Genomic DNA, 12,568 nt, shown 5'->3' on the forward strand with positions numbered 1-12,568 from the left:
TTTTTCAAAAAGCAATGATTCATCGACAGGTCACAAAGTCACTTTACCTTTCTTTTTAAACAAAATATTTTTAAGACAGTTTGATGAACCTGTTCTCTTGATTGAAATAAAACAGCCAAAGAGATGAGTCACATTTATGACAGTCGTTGTACTATTTGTTCCGATAAATTTGTACTTATTAATTTCTAACCAGTTCCTATTGATGTTTCCCTCATCGACAAAATGAAACTTTCTGGATGCTGCTTTCATATAACAATAAGTTTCAATGATTCATCAGTCACAAACCTCACTCACTGTTCTTCTAAGAACAAAAAATTATATGGAACATAAACCTACAGTATGCTCTAGGTTAAAAAAAAATTGAGTTGAAACAATCAAAAGATGGCCAAAAATGTAGTCGTTGTACTCCAATTCTAATAATTTCTACGGTACACCACCAGTTATAAAAATTCTCCATTAAATATAGTCACCAAATAACTGACAGAATGGTATCGTTATGCTTCCATAATAGAACAATGTTAGCAAAAAATAAGAATAAATCTGAAATTTTTAATACTAACTGTACAAAACAAAAATTTAGGATTTTTCACAAGAGTATATACTTACGCATGTCATACTGGATGACGTAGAAATTTGTTAGCAGTGCAAATCCCACATGCATGACGCAGGAAACAACTGAATATCAACCAAGTCGGGTCAATGCTTAACTTCAACTAATGAGTACTGTACAAGACACACTAATTGTTGACGAACTTGGTAACGGCAAATCTAACGAAAGTTTCACAAAAAATGAAGCTTTCCTTTTCGACGGAAATACTCTTCTCAGATCTTAAAAACAATGTTCACTGTGTTTTATAGTCTTTAAACTTTCGATTGTAACAAACAATAAGAACCTACAGTATAGGATATCAGAAACTACTTCCCTAGTTGGCAGAATGTTTCAGTTTGAAAACATCATTTCAAAGTTTTTTGACCAGTATTTACTGACCGTTTCACTCTCGAGTTTGACTTGACGCATGAAGAGTTCGATAACCAATATCGGTTTTTTTTCTTATCTTAGCTTGATGTCATATCCTTCCTGTTTTCGATAGTCGGCTAGGAAGTGGGTGGCTAATTGTAAATAAAGTTTTACCAGAGCTTGAGAAAGTTTGAAAACTGGACAATATTGACATCCTTTCGCTTCTAGACTCAGATTTCATATGAAGTTATGTAATTAACGTGGCTTCCATCATGTACACCACAGTGATCAAAGAGTAATGGACACAAAAATGTGGTCTTTTTCTCTTCTGAAAGCAACATTTTGAGTTGGTCTGAAATTTTTTCTGATCATAAAGAGTACTGTATTTATTTAGATTGCCACTGACCAAACTAAAACTTTTCGATACATTTTTTTCCCCGCAAATGAATGAAATTTGAATGATTGATTAACGAATCTAATTCAATCCTAGACATTTCGTCATGAAGCCAGACACTTTTCACAGTACAGTAGTTATAGCACACATGTAGAAGCAAAATTCAACTTTTGAAAGTTTTTATGTTTGCTCTTGAACCTACTTGGAATACTAAAATGACTAAAAACCAAACTAATTATTTATTTCTTTGTTATCGAATTTTACTATGAACTAGTACTGAAATATTTATCAATTTTCAACTCTAAATGCTGCTTTTAAGAATGTATGCTACTAATTTGTTGAAACTGTTTACAGCAAAATGTTGCTGATCACATGATTGTATGGTCCCTCCATGTACACCTGTAAAGATATTGATACCCCGCAGTTCCATTCTCTTACAGGGGTTCTCTCCTAACCGCTAAAATAACAAAATTGCTCTCTCAAAATGAAGTTGACAAGAAGGTTAAAAATGTTTCTCAGAAAGAAGAGATTAATTTAAATTTTAAATTTTAAATTTAAATTTAAATTTAAATTTTTAAATTTAAATTTTTTTTCATTTCTTAAAATCTCTTCTTCCAAAATTCTACTTTCTGCTTTTCAAGTTTCAGAATGCTATGCAAGTTGGTGACTACTGTAGTTACTGTAATCCATCTGGAAGTAAGTCAGGGAGGAGGGGGAGGAGGAGGGGAGGAGGAGGAGGAGAGGTCAGAAAGGGGAAGAGTAGTACCATGGAAAAAGAAATTGGTAAAAAGATGTAACAGTAAAGTTAATTTAAGAGAAACAGTTGCAAGATACTGGACTGTGTGTAATGAAGTATGTCATATTCTTCCTTTGAACATTATTCTAAAGGTAGTGTACAGGTATAGGCAAACAAATTTAAAACAGGCTTCTGTGTTTAAAAAAAAAAAAAATCTGGAAAAGGCAGCACTGGCCAGGCTACCACTCACACTGATAACATTGCGAACAAAAGTTTGGAACTCACAAAAATTACCAACACCCTGCAAAAAAAATCTGAAAAGTGAAAAAGGCAAAATTTTTAGGTGCTTTCCTTCTTGTACTTAATAAAACCTATTTTCTTAACTGCTAAATAGATGTTTTGGAGCACCATACAATTAAAAGAAACTGTACAGATTTGTATTATAGTTAGGTGTCATGAACCCAACAGACCTCTGTTTCCTTCAAACATAGACTGTATGTTATAGACTTCAACCACATACCCTATAAGCCAACCACATGAATATCCTGTTATGTTATTCAATACATTCCTGTACATTGAAATGTGAAATGTGATATCTCACATACATGTCTCAACTAAAACATCTATGGGAAGTCTCTTCCAGTTCCGATCATTTCTTTCCTTCAACACGCGGTCACTGTGAGAAACATTCACAGCTGCAGGGGGACCTGTAAGGTGGTAAATTGGGAATGTTGACGATGGTAGAATGTCTGTTTTACCCGTTCAACCCTTTCAATACGAACCATTCCAGGAATGCGGTCTCGCATTGTAATTCAATAAATAACACATCGCTACAGACAACAACATGAGTCAGTGTGTATAGGCCTACTAGAGAGACACCAGGTAGAGAGACGGCACCAGGAGCAGCACCCCAGCCACAATTCTCCTTTATTGCCTTCTCAATATCCCCTTAGCAGTACTAGAGCTCTATCTGATACTGTCAAACAGCTGGCAGTGCGCACGTTGCTGCTAAACCCAGCAAGTTTGTTAACATCGTCCAATACAAAATGTGAGCGAGTGTATTCTGCAGTTGCAGCCTATCGTGAACCTATACTTTTGCTCAATTCTCCCTCATGTACACTGTAGTACAGATGTCTGATAGTTTCCAGTCACATTCTAAAAGTTATTACAATTTACTGTTCACAATTATGAGATATATAACATATAAAGTCTCGATCTGAGTTTTACTGGCAACAAAGTACTACTGTACCTACTTTATGTACAATGGATTCCATGCTTATTTATTTTACCTGACAACTGAAATGAATATATATGTTTTGATGCTTTGAGATGCAAAAGCAAATGTGTCTTTACAAAATTAGGTAACTAATGTCACTTTTTAACTGTATTAGAGGTTAGGATGATTTCCTTGCAAGGAAACAACCTCTAGCAACAAAAACAGTTCAGACACAACCCAAATGAAGCTAATGTTGCTGACTATGATCATTACAAGCTGTCTCTTACCATGAGATACAGTACATACCCAAGCTGTGCACTAGAAATGGTAGAGAGAAAGTAACAAGTATGAACTGAAAGTGAGAAAGTGGAAGTAATTATTCATCACTTTTAAAAGCAACAAAATGAGTAAGACTAAGTTACTGTAAACACAAAGTCAGTTGAACTGAGTACATAATAGCAAGCTTAGAATTTCACAATTTTTAGCCACATTGTATGCTTAAAAACTGTAAGGACAGGAAATAATCTACAGTACCAGTTGGCTAAAGTCAAATTCCCACTTCCAGTTTCCTTGACTTTAAATACAAAAGTAACATTAAATTTGCACAAGTTGGCAGAAATATACCAATGCCTTTCTTCCTTTCTTTCTTGTTTTCCTAGCAAACGGTGATATCCATTGGCAGTAAGCCCTGGTTCTCATAATATTCTTGCTTAATATTAAATGGCTGTACTCACACAGGTCCTCATAGATTTGTATTCCTATAGAACCTATATCCTCAGGACATTTTGAAACCCTAGTATAGATACTAATGCAAGACTAAACTTACAAGCACTGGAGTTTATAGCCTTGTGTACTCATACTCCAGTTGCTTACAGGTGGGAATTCTACCGGTACTCATGTCACGCTGTTGTACTCATTTCAAAAGTTTGGCCAGGGATTTTTAAGTTTTAGAGGAGGGGGTGGGGGGGGGCCCTTCATTTCCACAGAGAAGAGGAAAAGTGAATATTTTTAATACATGTGTACAGTAAGTGTGTGTGTGGTATACAACCTGAGCATATATCTATCATTGAGTCAAATGTAAAGAGGCTCTAATTTCAAGCAGTGTACATAGATTTTTTTTTCATTGAGCACTACCGAATGTTTTTACCACCGTAGCTGCACTTAACCCTACTTGAAAACTATCTTGGCTTGTCTTTGTTTAGATCTACGCTCAAGGAATTATTGCCACTGCATGAAGCACCCCAAACTGATTGATGCTATGAAATAATATAAACATCACATTCGTAATAAGTTAGATTACAGTAACTGGATTAGACAATCCATCCTTGAATAGAATGTTTACTATAAATCAATCGTAAAGTACTACAATGGCAGAAATGCTATTGGTGAAAAAGTATATAAGTTACATACATAAAGTAGCTTTTCAAAAGTTTTCCTTTTCCTTTATTGCCAATTCACTGATCCAGTTTCAATGGGGAAAATATACAATTGTGCTTCAGTTTTAAATTAAACATGAAATGAATCAGAGCAGAGTCTTTCAAATGAGAGAAGAAGCGTATCCTCGTCGGTTATTATGACATGAGCTCTTCCATTCAGTGCAGAAATATAAAGCTATGCACCCACCGGGGAAAGAGGGACCTGAGGGTAGAATCTACAGGGAAATCAAACAAATGTCAACGTGACAGAGACCCTTTCCCTAATGTAACAGGGTACAAAAAGGGGTAGTATAAACCAGTACTGAGTACTGTATAGCTGGTTTGTACTGATTATCACTTGATACAATACTGGTGCCTCTTAATACCCAGACCAAAGACCTATTCACTCCATATATATATATATATATATATATATATATATATATATATATATATATATATATATATATATATATATATATATATATATATATATATCCAACAGGTATTCAGTATTGCCCCCAAAATATGCTAGAAAGTCAGATAATGGCCTCTGATGCTCAGATTTCAACGAGTACTTTTTACTGCCACAGTTCTTCAAAGCATGTTACAGTACCTCACTTTAAATGTCTCACTGAAGAGTGCTCAGTGTCTGGGAATAATTTGGAGAGTGAAACTCCTAAGAATGTTTTTGTTGTTGTTTAAATTGGCAATTTTTATCATGCTTAACGGTTGATGCTTTTTCAATCATTTGAGTACCTACTGTACAATCTAATGACTTTACCTAGATATCTACTCTAAACAAACTCTATGATCCCATTGACACCTAATATACACAAGTTGGTCACATTTGGCAATAAATCCCCGTAGCTGACCCACTTCCACTTCACTGACCACTTCCTTCTGAAACTTCTGAATCTACCATCCAGATCTGACGGACTACGGAATCACCTACGCTCTTTAATGAATTTAATTGTTATGTGAATAATTAGTTTACTGTTCCCTGCAATGCCATGACATATTTTTCTTTAATGACTTCTTTCATATGGGAATTTCAGTCTCTCAATTACTTCACGCTTTTAGGTACATCTACTACGACAGTCTAGAGTGTCCTGATACATGCCAATTAGTGTAAGGACAGAATTTCTCTAATTAAATTAAGGTACCCAGAACATCTGCGACAACAATACAGCTCACAAAACAACAAGCTAAATGTTGTATTTTCATCTCTTGATGAAAGAGGATGATGTGTTAATGTCAAAACAGAACTATTCAACTTTTAGTTATTAAATCTTAATGTTTGAGCCTTGTTCAAATGTTAGTTCCGCTGGAGATCTGACACTGTCTAGGAAGGTCAACTTCGTAGTGTCAACTGCTGTGTACTCAAGATGAAATCCCATGATAATTATCTCTCTTACAAAGATGATCTTGACCCAACAGGGGTGACAACGGCTTGTAGCATGAACGTTCAGAGGAGGGGGTTGGGAGGTGTGCTAGAGTGGCCTCGAATGGGGGGAATCCAAAGGCAGTTGCCCTGTGGTACTATTGATTTGTAAACAACCATTGCGACATGTGTTTGCCTAATTCTCTCTCGTACGACTTTGATCCACCGTTCTCAAATGTGGACACGTTCAGGGTCAGCTTTGATTGATTTGGTTCTTAGCTCATTATGAAATTAAAATCAAACTCACTGTTCAAACTAGTTAAATTTCATCTCTGGTTATGTAATGTGCCCCATACTGGATGTTATACTTACCATGACCGGTCCTGTAATCAAATACGCACACCCATGGCAACCCTGAGCAAATTTTCTGATGTAATCTTGTCTGCAGAAGAGCCTTCTATCTCGTTCATAGTACCAGGTTGAGAGTGCCTGCTTGCACATGACACACCTTTGAAAAAAAAAAAAAAAATCTTAAAATTAACATCTAGGTGAAACTTACCAGGTTAGAATGTTTTAGATACAGTATCTGTGTCTTAAATCGTAGGTTACCAACTTCTGTTGCCACCCACATACCTCTCTAGGGATCATGAAGAAAGTTCACAGACCCACCCAGTCCACCACAGGAGCCGGCGGTCCACTCCAGGACCAGCCTGGTCCACCCAAGGACCCATCCAGTCCACCCCAGACACTGTGTAGAGGAAGTACTTTGGTTGTGTGTGACCAGGTAAGTGATTCTCAATGTCAATTGACACAACATACAGATCAGATTATGGGCTGTTTAGTGAGGTATGGCAAAAGATCAGGATTCTTTACCTCAACCGACACTTCTGGGATTTGATCTACGACATGTGGTTCTGATACTTGCACAGTTCATTGGCACATATACAGAGCTGTACACTTATAGATGCATATTCCAATGGTATATATGCATTGTATTATACCATACAAGAGAGTCAAAGAAGTATGTATGCTTCACCATCTTGCTGACTGGCATAAAAGACAATAGCTCATTATACACATGTATGCATTAATATAATGAATAATTGTCCTGTAAAAAAAGTTCTCCAATGAATCAAATAGAAAAGAAAAATATGTTCACAATGTTTGAGCGGCTCTCCAACTGGGTAATACTTCACTTCATACATACTGTATGCATTGAGATGGGTACTTCAAGGACACCAGAAATTAACTTCAACATGCACAAAGCTAAAATTATCCAAAAATAACTGAACACTGGAAACTGTAGTATTTCATGCATGGAGGGTTTTATCTGAATAGATACGAAGCTATTTTGAGAAAACCATACAGTGAGTTTTACATCAGTATTTATTATTCCGCAGGAAATAACACAAAAACGGGTGATTTGAGAAGTTAGGGGAAAACAAGGTACTGTACTGTACTATGTTTACATGAGGGATTGGGTTATATTTGGAAAATATCGATACTAACTTCACCAATTTTATTTTTTTAAAACATTAATATACACAAATATATAATATATACACATGGCAAAAGCCTACAGTGCAAAGATGACCTTCCTTACTGGTTTCGAACCTCTGGACATAGGCAATAAGTGTCCATTGCCTACAGTAGTTGGTTAAGGTGTCAGCATATAAAGCAGGAGGCCCGGGTTCAAATCCCGGTGGAGGCTGGGACTTTTTCACTGTTCTGGATTTTTCCAACTCATTACAATTTCGAACATATGTTATATATATATGCAAACATGTTATAGGTTAAAATATCAACAGATGGTGTACTGAAGGTCTTTTTAATTGTTCTCTATGAGTAATACTGTACTAGATCTGAATGACGTACTGTACAGTACTACTTAGCATATAAACTATAAAGTGTAATAAGTGGTAATGTACAAATCACTTATTGTATTACTATATCATACGTAATTCGTTTTGTATATTGTGCATTGATCTGCATGACAGTTTTGGTTTCCCAAGTCCTCCTCCTCACACTTATAAAGCTTTTTATCATCATGTCTATCTTATTTTGTACCAATGTCTGTGGATAACTGAAATGACAGGCAAAACGAAATCGGCACTGTATAAAGTAGAAAGTAACTGCAAAATTATCTTCTTTGCTGTTTTTTGTTTTTACTTAATTGATTCATTTTACATCTTAACAGAGATGTCTTCATCCTTCAAAGATCTTCAACTTCAACTTTGACCTATAGAGTTGAGCTGGTTGTGTCTCTATATAGAACTTTCCAATTCTACTACAGGTTCTGACATAAAACATCTATTTCATTGCAACTCTATATTTGCTTCAAAATCCACAACAACTATATTATAAATTTAGCTAACAGCAGGTGTTCTCCAAGTAAATATATCACAAAATATTTGCTAAATTTATCGCACTCAAATCCTTCAGGTTATTCAATAAATTAAAGCCATTTTTCAGTTTCATAGATTTCTCTTCTTCAACCTGGCACACTTCTTCCTCAAGCTCGGGCTGCTTGGGAAAAGATTTTCTGCTCCGCCGCACGGTAACCTTTAAAGTAACACAGTCACCTTAAAGCAACCTTTCACATTTGCCTGACCAATGCAGTTCACTAAATATACCAGTGCTTAAAATTGAAAGAGATAACAACAACCAAAAATTTTCCAGCCAAATGAAGATTAATTCTGGCTGGTAATGAAAGGAGAAGCAAACAATGAGCAACGTTTTCTAGATTATGATGAAGATGTTTTCGTGAAGAAATACTCCCCAAAGTACTGTATCTACGGAAAATCTCATTCCATGTGGGAGAAATCTTAGCTCAAAACTCCTGTCTGTCCAGAGACTACCATGTTGTTGATCTATGACGTCATAGTGCCACAAGGAGGTAAAAACTTTACTTTCCATTTAGTTCTTCTTATAATCATGGACATGAGAGTCATGGACTGATATATGTTTGCCATTAAAGGAAGATCAAAATTCTGAATATATTACCCCCCCCCCCCTATAGCAAGTCCCTATTTGTAGCTACATGTGCTATGACAAACAATTATGACTGCTTTTCTTTTGAAATACATCCTTTTCCAAAATTATCTTCAGCAATCTTTCTTATATATATATTAGTATATGACTGCAAGTACTGTACTACAGGGAGTTGTCATTTATAACTGCAGTATATATACTGAATGCACTCTTATACCGTTGTCCTAAAAACCAACTCAAGGGAAGGGCGGGAAATAGCATATGGAATTTGCAGAACCGGTACACGTAGCTCAGATACTTTGAGGCTTTTAAAGCGGTAAAAACGCCGAGACCAAATCATACCCAAAATCCTCTAAATTGAAGAATAAAAAAAAGTCCAAAGATCTGACTCCTCAGTGAACACTGGAAGAGATCCTGAATTACCAAAATTTTGTATGTTGTAATCGAAACGGAATTTTCCAAGTTAATAACAACACAAATTTTGGTGGTAGAATGAGAGGGCATTGGCCATTGACTGGCATGGTCCAGTCATGTAGGGAGCACAGTGTTAAAATGTTTCCAGTTCACTCTAGGCAGGATAACTGCAAGAGTGTCAAGGTTGTGAGGAGACAGGTAAGTGAGGTGTAAAGAGGCAATATTTCCTTGACCAATAAAAATACATGAGAATGCAATTAGCAGAGCCATGGACAGTAGTCAGCTGGTGTTAAAATACATTCATGGTAGACCCAGATGGAGTTGAAAAAACTGGTAGGTAGGGGTAGGGTTGAAGTACTCAGGACCAAAAGAAAGTAAGATCGTTCCAGTCAGCTTGCAGTCTCTTAGGAAAATAAAACTTACATCCTAGTATCTGTGTCTTTTTATTAATTTTTCCCATATTTCCTAATATTTTGATAATTCCCCTGAGCATAATACAGTAGATTGCTTTAACCATAAAACTTTATCTCTAAAAAGTAAGACAAGCAACTACAATACATAAAGCCTTCAAATAGATTTCAATCATTTATAGCCCGAGAAACAGCTGTTAGATTACTCAAAGTTCACTGGCTCGAGAATGCCTTTTGGTCATTTCTTGCTGCATTTCTTCTTCAGGTGAAGAAGATAAAGAACTATAACTGGGAATGATGTACTGTATGCTATACACATGTACAGCAAATACGATGAAGCAGTTTCATTGCCCTTTATAGAATGTACGTATATAGCAGAGTAATTTAGTCTGGTATTTTAGTAAGAAGGTTGCAAGAAATATAAATTCTGATTGCGCAAGAAGTTTTGTATATATTGTAGTTAGTAACTTTCTGGAAGAAAAAAAGTCACTGATGTAATTTAAGTATGATTACAGTATCCTACTAATCACTGCATAGATTTTGCCATATCATATCCCATATAAAGTATGGCATTCTCCCATTGAGCTTGTAGCATATATACTAAACTTAGAACTTAATTAAATATGTAGACAGCCAATTCAAATGATAGCACTTTTCTAATTAGTCCTTTAAACCTTTCATACGAAAATTGTGAGTTTAGGTATTGTAGGTGAAACAACAAGTCAAGACCCGAGTCACTAAATTTCAAGAAGCTGTTTCTCAATCAAGTTTGTCAAACATCATGAGATGACTCAGACAATGACTTCCTCTTTTATTTTTACTTCTACTTTCATCACTGAATTTTTACAATACTTGACTAATCATATTGTTGTGTTTCCAATGACCGAATGTATTGTTTCCCTGGTTAGGAATCCCCCTATTGTTTAATTGCTTTTAATTAACTAATCTCCTAGAGATAGACATATAACTACATAAGCTTTGCAGAGATGGATTATCCTTCCTCCTGGCATTGATGTCCAGGGTAGGCAATCTTGAGAGATTTGATTCCATTCTCCCTTAATGGTACTACAAGTGTTAAAGGCATTGAAGACTCGCCCCAAACCGTGTGCTGCGTTCTGAAAAAGTTAACTTTCTGTTGCTTGCAAGTGAAGTTTTCTGCTTGTCGCTACAAAATGCAGACAGTAATGAAACGTGATACCTTGTTATCTTTAGCTGGACCTGAGATGTCCATCGCTGTATCATTTGTACACTGTGCTGTGGGTATGGACCGCAGCTGTATGTACTGACTGTACACTAGTGTCTAATTACCGATGGTAGCAAGCTGTGTGTGTGTATTTTCTGGGATCGATGGTGGTGTCTAACACTTCTGTTACTCCTCATTCGAAACTAGGTCAGATTACCGACATTAGACGTTTCTTTTTGCGCGACTTCACACCCTTTAAGGGTCAAATATGTGATGGATGGTTATTGGTTGAGAGAGAATTTCAACCAAACTTTACCTTTCACAATTTTGACAGGATTAACTTGTTCAATATTTTCACAGAAGTTGGAAGCCTGTCTTTTGCAATTTGCTAAGTGTTTCCTACATTTTTTTCAAAATCAGTAAATCAAGTCTGTTTTAAACTGTTTCTTATATTTTCACAATGGTGAACTTTTTGTGTGAATTTGTTATGTATTTTACTAAAAGTACAAGTCTGTTTATGTTTCTTAATGAATCGTCAGTTAGATTTAGTGCATGTACAAATTGCCCATACATGCTAAATGTACTGTTTACACATTTTAGTGTCAACCAGAGGTCGACAAGTTATATAAAGCTTATATTTTCACAAAATAGCTATTTTTTATCCTAGTCAGCAGTAGCTTCACTATTTGCTTACATTCTCACACTGGATGACCTCTTAGTGTGATTGTTGAATTATATAGTGAGTCTTTTGTTAGGCTAAGTTATTTTCACACTATTCATTGATTGCTTATGCTTTGTATTATTCTGCCCATGAAAGCTTTGTAGGTATTTGGAAGTCCACTTTCTATAAAAAGGAGATGTGATTTCCACACTTAGCCAGTTTGGAGAGATATTATCATTCGTACTCGAAGAGTGTCTCATCCTATGCTCAGAATAGTGAGATGTAGCCTTGTGCAGTAAAATCAGGGACCAGTTGGCTACATTAATAGACTCCGTTGTTTCCTTGTTAGGCTAGTAGCAGTAGAAAATTTTGGAATTTCTCTGATCAGTTTTTATTCGTTTATGAAACTGTTGAAACTAATTTCTTTAAAATGTTCATGGAAAGCAGTTTTAACTACAAAATGTAAAAAATAACTTCCTGCTGCTGAAACTATTTGACACTTACGTAACAATCCGAAGAATCTTGTAAAAACTGGTCAAAACCAATGTGTGTAAACAATATACAGGTCAGCACACATGTACAGACAATCCTCCAGCATTGCTCACATAAATAGAATTCAGGGATGTGCCCACGCTGGGCAGCACTGGGTGGCCCCGCCCAGCACTGAAAATTACCGCCCAGCACTGTCTTAAAAATCAGGAATCCTGCCCAGTACTATTTTCATCTAAAATCATGACATTTCTAACAATATATTCAGCATAAATTGGGCCTAGCCTATGCCAAAATCATACAGACTAATAATGCAT

The 12,568-nt window shown here is 35.9% G+C and overlaps 1 protein-coding gene across 2 annotated transcripts in view; it reads right to left on the minus strand.

Moving 5' to 3' along the window:
* The window catches only part of LOC139980507 (LIM domain kinase 1-like), a 58,902-nt gene that overhangs the window by 32,519 nt on the left and 13,815 nt on the right, over positions 1–12,568 (minus strand). The window contains exon 3 of one of the 2 annotated variants that reach the window (XM_071992180.1): positions 6,476–6,611. In XM_071992180.1, coding sequence (XP_071848281.1) covers positions 6,476–6,611 — 136 coding nt within the window. Of the gene's footprint in view, positions 1–606; positions 996–6,475; positions 6,612–12,568 lie in introns of those variants that run through there. The other variant, XM_071992181.1, reaches the window with a different exon arrangement.

This window comes from Apostichopus japonicus, chromosome 15 (assembly GCF_037975245.1).
Source record: "Apostichopus japonicus isolate 1M-3 chromosome 15, ASM3797524v1, whole genome shotgun sequence".
Taxonomy (NCBI): Eukaryota; Metazoa; Echinodermata; class Holothuroidea; order Aspidochirotida; family Stichopodidae; genus Apostichopus; species Apostichopus japonicus.